The sequence below is a fragment of the Leptonychotes weddellii genome, unplaced genomic scaffold (genome assembly GCF_054177405.1).
Source record: "Leptonychotes weddellii isolate Sample4059 unplaced genomic scaffold, ASM5417740v2 HiC_scaffold_1318, whole genome shotgun sequence".
Taxonomy (NCBI): domain Eukaryota; kingdom Metazoa; phylum Chordata; class Mammalia; order Carnivora; family Phocidae; genus Leptonychotes; species Leptonychotes weddellii.
This window is the reverse complement of record NW_027711275.1, coordinates 6,729-13,920: the sequence shown is the minus strand read 5'-3', so window position 1 is coordinate 13,920 and position 7,192 is coordinate 6,729. Positions and strand designations below refer to the sequence as shown.

General features: G+C 34.6%; 1 protein-coding gene across 1 annotated transcript; it reads left to right on the top strand.

The window, feature by feature from the left end:
- Positions 1–1,801: 1,801 nt before the first annotated feature.
- On the top strand, positions 1,802–6,896 carry LOC102734438 (olfactory receptor 5F1-like; the record flags this gene model as incomplete). Its single annotated transcript, XM_006728573.2, has 2 exons — positions 1,802–2,689; positions 6,847–6,896. Coding segments are annotated over exons 1-2 (938 nt in total), but the record flags the coding sequence as incomplete, so codon positions are not given.
- Between the last annotated feature and the right edge of the window lie 296 nt (positions 6,897–7,192).

Here is a 7,192-nt window from a genome sequence, read left to right as displayed (position 1 = left end):
TCCAATTCTTAACAGTTTGTCTATTGAAAAGTCATGTAATAGCTTGAAACCTCAGCTGTAAATTGTGTAAAATAATAATGTAACCTCAAAGGCTGGTGTGGAGGATTAATTGGGAATTTAAGTGGAAATTTTTTAATATGTTATGACTTCTCTATGGAAATAGACTCTGCATGTATAGATGCGCCCTGTTTTTCGTTTTTGTTTTGGTTTTATACTTTGCTTTACTTGTATTTAGATCTGGAAAATCTGTTGTTTCATTCCCTTATAGGATCGGAATTACAGACATTAATTGCAAAAGCCAACACAATTCTAAAATCATAAAAAAAGAAGTTAGGTTTTCTGATCCATTGTATTATTTGCTCAGGGCATGGTATTTCTTAACATTGTACAATGAATTTAATTTCTCATTGTCATTAATTCACTCAAGAAGACAGTTGGATTAAAAGATATACTTGCCAAGACAAAGGGAAAGGTGCACACACACACACTACAAACACACATACGCACAAAGGGAATGGAAAAGAAGAATAATTCTTTCAATTATTGGAAAGGGAAGGGAAGAATAATATATTGGTATTGGGCCATGTACCCATTTGGAATAAGCGGCAAAGAGAGAGGAAACATAAATAGCCAATTAAAATTATTAACATTAATCTTTTGCTTTGACAAAAGACTATTTTTAATTTTTTTTACATTCTAATGTAGTTAATATATAGTATATAATATAGTGATTCATCAGTTATTTGGGCAAGACTTTAAAGTAACACAGAGATCAGGAACGCCTTTTATGATACAAGGTCTGCATAATGTTTGATTCCATATATATGCATGTGATCATAATATGTTCTCATTTGAGACTGGAGTTTCTGCCTTTAGAGGATTGACTCACAATTAAAATCCATAATCTTGTTCCCATGGTTACCCGTTTCTTTTTATAAAAGTCACATTAATGCATGGCAATGTGTATTTATTAAGGTTTCTAGAATTCAAATGGTTAACAAATAGTTAATTTGAATTTTCATTGCATTGCATTTCATTTAAAAAATAAAAATTTTCTACTTTTGATTTTTAAGCTTCAACTGAGAACTCCGAATAAAAAGGAAAATAGTAGACTACACAGGTAAGACACTAGGAAGGAATTTAGCAGGATTTGATGCCGTTATTCATGGAGGTGGACAACTAGCATGTCTGCTACTACATGATGTTACTTGAGAGTGTGTTTGTAACAAGAAAAATTGCTTCATTCCCTTCCCTTTTAAAACACTACAAAATCATTAATAAGACTATGAGAGGTGTCAAAGTATTGGTTATTTGAAATGGTCATTATATTTGCTACTTGGGGTAGACAAGAACGATTTCTGGGAGTTTTGGTGTTGAAGAATATTCAGAGTGGTCTTGAGTGAAAAAAATAGATTTCAATTAAACACACATATCTGTTCACAGAATGAGAGAATTTGAAGCAAGAATATTTTTATCATTTGCATATGGATGTTGGCTGGAATGAAAGAACAGAACAACACATATTACTTTTGCAGAAACTGAATGGGAGTGTGTGGTCTTGCACTAGTGAGTTGAGAGACCCCTAACCCTGATTCAATACAGACACTTGTTCATTACATTCAAAGCCTGATCTATCTGTCCCCCAATTTCCTCTTACTCGATTTACTGTGTTGTGTTATCCTAGGTTGTGTTTTTCCCCCATGTGTAGATGACCTCATTAACATTTCTATTTCTTATAAACTTAGGAGAGGAAAATATTTAGACCTAATGGAAATTTAAGCAAACTATATACATGTAACAAATGACCAGAAGAAACCACACTTCACTGACTGAGTTCATCCTGTTGGGATTAGCAGACGTGATGGAGCTACAGATTGTCCTCTTTTTGCTTTTTCTGGTGATTTACACACTTACAGTTTTGGGGAATGTTGGGATGATCCTCCTAATCAGGACTGATTCCCGATTTCACACACCCATGTATTTCTTCCTGGCTAACCTGTCCTTTGTGGATGTTTGTTACTCTTCCACCATCACCCCGAAGATGCTGGTAGACATATTATCAGAGAAAAAAACCATCTCCTTTGCTGGCTGCTTCCTGCAACTGTACTTCTTCATCGCCTTGGCCACAACTGAATGCATCCTCTTTGGGTTAATGGCCTATGACCGTTATGTGGCCATATGCAACCCACTACTTTACCCCTTGGTCATGTCCAGGACAGTCTGCCTCAAAATGGCAGCAGGGGCTTTTACAGCAGGATTCTTGAACGCCATGGTTAACACAAGTTACGTGAGCAGCTTGCCATTCTGCAGTTCTAATGTCATTCATCATTTCTTCTGTGACAGCCCTCCACTTTTTAGGCTCTCGTGTTCTGACACACACCTGAATGAAAGCATCTTTTCCACATTTGCTGGTGTGAATATTGTTGGGGCTTTGCTGGTCATCCTGACCTCCTACTCCTATGTTCTCTTCTCCATCTTCCATATGCATTCAGGGGAGGGGAAGCGCAAAGCCTTCTCAACCTGTGGTTCTCACCTGACAGCTATAACTCTGTTCTATGCCACCGCCATCTATACCTATCTGAGACCTAGTTCCAGCTATTCCCTCAATCAGGACAAAGTGGCTTCTGTGTTCTACACAATGGTGATCCCCCTGTTGAATCCTCTGATCTACAGCCTCAGGAACAAGGAAGTAAAGAAAGCTTTATGGAATGCAGCTACCAGAACAAGGATCCCTTCCTTTCTCTGATTTGCTTGGTAAATTTTCTGAACTAGGTATTGAATGAACTTTCTAGGTTGGTTGAATCCTACATTTTTCATTAGGATATTTCTAAGTAACTGCGTTTTGTTAATACTCAAGTGTGTGGACCCATTTATGTACAAAGTAAATCACCAGTCTTATATATGGACTCTGGGCTTTCATGTAATTGTTGTTTATTTTTGCTGGGTTTTCACAAATAGGGCTTATTTCTAAGTCTTGGTTAGAGAAGGAAAGGAATTCAATATTTAGAATCAAAAGTGACAATATCACATAAAACTAACCATATAGGATATTTGTAATTGTTCACTTTTTTTCCCATGCATTTTTATTTCAGTATTTGTGATCTGTAAGAGACTGTTATGTATCACTTATGTGTAAAATGATTTAAATTTAAAACAGATTTACATTTTAATTTATTGAATTATCTTCTGGAGGGAGGCTTAAATCAAATTTTAGGGTTACAGGTTTAATTGCAGATATAAACTTACCATCTTTTTTTCCCCATATCCTTCTCCCCATACACATATATATTTACTAATGAAAAGTGTGAGCTTGTCCAAAATGTGGTATCAGGAGAAGTACCATCTCATTAGAATGCACCAATTACAACTCTCATATTCCCTTCTCTGGTCTTCAAAATTTTCAACCTTTCTTTCCCTTCCTGTCTCTTGGACTGACACATAGGACAAAGTTACATACATACACATTCAGCTGCTGTGGAGTTTAATCAGTGCATATCTCCAAAGGATGTAGATCAATGTTCAGTGGATGAGTCTGACACAATCCTTTACAATAAGCTCATGAATTTCCTGCTCATAGGTATTTTTCAATTGCCAATAAAAATTAATTTAACTTAATATTAAAACCATGCTTCGCTAATATGGAGGTAAATTGGGAGTAGGCTTAATAGAACTTTGCAGAGACTGAGTAGGGGCTAGCACTTTCTAAAGAAACAACTACACTTCAAACTTTTGGAGACAAATTCCCCATGGCCCTTGCCCTTTGTCACTGATGTTGCACCAGATAGAAGTGATGTCCATGTCATCTGGGATGTAGACACTGCATACACTGTGTCCCATCACAAAGAGGTCATCTAGCTCAAACATCCAATGTCCCTAATGACCTATGTAGGTGACCTTGCTCAGACAGGTGCTGTGACATCATGGGTGTTGTCTATGCACCTGTGGGATTTACTCTCACTCCCCAGGTCCCAGGTGGTTACCTGGACTGAACACCCTGCAGCAGAATGATCAGTTTGTTCTCTGAGATAATTTGTCCTTTTGCTGAGTGGCTTGCCTACAGTCTTCTGCACCAGCTGGCTGCTCACTGGCTAGATTCTTTCTGTGTTCCCTGTCCCCAGTATTTAGTGGAATCATATATGGGACCAAGATATTTCACAAGTTAATGGCAATAATATATTCCTTCCACTAGGTGTTTTATTTTCTAGAAAAATTTTACAATAGAAAGAATGTTTGGGAGAAAAAAAATCAGTTAATTTGAGATTTGGTTTTTAGACATATCTTATTTTAGGTCAATTCTCTGCTCTCTAATTTAGCTTTTTTACATTTACTTAATCTTATTTACAGAGTCTACAAATACTTTCAATTTAGGGGCTATAATCACTTAATTATATTGCCTGCTTTTTAATTACTTAAATATGTGTTTCTTATGTAAATTTTGATTATTTCTTTAACCCATAAACTTGTAAAAATATTTTTAAATTATCATAATTTCTTGTCTATTGTACAATGCATTTATGTGAAAAATATTCCAAATATTGTTTATTTTCTTTAACTCAAAATAAATTTAATCTGTGAAACCACAGACTTCTAGGTATTATACTGAGTGAACAGACAAGTTGGAAATAATGAAGAATCAATATTCAAGAATCACATAGCTCCAAATAAACAACCAAAAAAAGGAAATATTAATATTGAAATCCTGTATTTAGACAAAAAAAATTGTACAGTTCTATATTATATATATATATAAATAATTTTGTATTTAGTTTGTTAAGCATAAGTTAACATGGACAACATAATTTCCATTCTCCATTAAAAATGGCAGGTATACCTTTGTAAACAATAATTAAGTAAAAGCTAGATGCTGAAATAAGTGAAGTAATAACCCTATTTAATTTCATGCTGCTCAAATAAAATAAAAGATACTATGTTAACTCATAATAAGCATCTTTCAGAGGATAGAGATAAGTAATACTTTGTCAAGAAGATAATATCCAAGTGGTTGGGTGAACAGGAAAAAATTAAAGTAGTTGAGTTGATGTGAGAAGATGTAATCTATAGAAAAGGAATGTACAAAGAACTGTACTGAAAATGTATAGCTTTGGGGCACCTGGGTGGCTCAGTCTGTTGAGCTTCTGACTCCTGATTTCAGCTCAGGTCGTGATCTCAGAGTCATGAGATCAAGCCCCATGTCTGGCTCCACACTCAGTGGGGAGTCTGCTTAAGATTCTCCCTCTCTCTCTCTCTGCCTCTCCCCCCAGACAAATAAATAAATCTTAAAAAAAGAAAATGTATAGCTTTATATTTCTATAAAGTATATTTCTATAAAATATATAGCTTTATAGAAACAATCTTAAACAAGTAGGTTTATTGAAAATGTGGAACACACATCAAATAGAAAGTGCTCCAACAGAAAGCAGAAATGTGGTCATTGTTGCTAAACTTAGGTATTATTTACCATTTTGGCTGGGAAATTGATGTGTACTATCTTTAAGGTTCTCTTTAAATTTTGTGATTTTAATCTTAATGTGAAAACATTGCATATGTCCATGTACCATCCCAAAGTTTCAGAAGAATTCTTGGTATATTTCAGCCACTTAACAAAAATTATTACATCCAGATTTTCCCTAAAGAAGAAGGTAGTAAATATTGACCAAGTAATGTTGAGGTTTTGCAAACAGGAGATCAACTGGATGAAGATCTATGTCAAAAGCTGAGTTTCCAAATTGGGCTCCAAACCCTCAACCTCTTGAAGTTTTATGATCACTTTAACTATGTGTTGTAAAGTGAAATTAATAAAATATAACTTATTAGCTAAGGTTGTGTTGAGGGTGTGTCAGATTCATTTATACACTGATGGGAGAAGCGGTGAGATAAAAAGAAGTTACAGATTTGGAGAGGATAAGGAAACAGAAGGTTTATTTACCTTGGAAACAGAATAAGCAGCATTAAAAGCATGTGAGATAAAGAATGAGGTTTGATTTTACAAATCATAACATTATCATGCCCAAATCATGTATCACAGAAGAGAATTGTGTGTCAGAATTATCCTAGATGCTAAATTTGGTGAGAGTGGGCAAAAGGAACCACAGATTTAAGAAGCAAATGCTACAGATATAACCATGGCTGATTGCAGAGACTTAGCTGTACCTCCACTGGTGGGGTCCAATATGGACAACAATGGCTCATAAGATGGTGCAAACAGAGATTAGAAGCACAGTGACAAGAAACAAGTTTTATTTTTAAGTGGCTATTGTCAGTGATTTTTTCTATCATGTAAACAAAATTGCAACATACACTCTTTTCTTATTTCTTAATTTTTTTCCCTTTAAAAATTGCATGTGTGTTGAATTTATCCCCTAAGGATATGCTGATAACTTTGTGTGAGACCCATACGAAGTAGCTATCTACTATTGATCAGTTCAGATGCACAGATCATAATGTATTTGATGTGAAAAAAAATCCCTAATTCCTACAATGATTCTTCAATGGTGAAAATTGACATTCCACCACAAAAAAAGCAACGTTTTACATTTTCCCACCAATTCGACTTATAGAAAATCTTACATACCAATAATACAAATATGAAGATGTTTCTAGTGATGATTACTAAATTTTCTTTATGTCCATAGCATCAAAAATATATGGATCCACGTAATGATGAATGATATTAATAAGTGATACCATTCTTTTCAATGAAAAAAAAAGAAGAGATAAAAGAAATGTAGAGGACTTCTATAATGGGGGACCAAAGACCTTTGTGAATCACTATGTCTTTAATAAAGCAAAGAATATACTAAAAAATGTTAAATCAATTTTTTCAATTGCTCTGGATATCAACCAAAGGTTAGAAATAATGTGAGGAGAATTTACTCAGTAAAAACTGATGAATTTTGGTAGGAATAACAAGGTTTGTGGCATTGTAACTTGACCTAATACCATCACAGTTCTCACAGTTGTGCAATAGTCATGAAAACTAGCAGCTTGACAACAACTTTAACTGCTGTATCAACACTGGATTGTGTAGGCTGAGTTTGGACTCCTAAGGATGTCCCATCCCCAGAGCAATCAATACATCCTATAAAACATAAGGAAATACAGGTTTTTATATGGTATCGAAAATAAAAAGACATTAATAACATTGAAAAATCCCATCTACGTGGGTATTAAAAAGTTATCAAATAATACACTA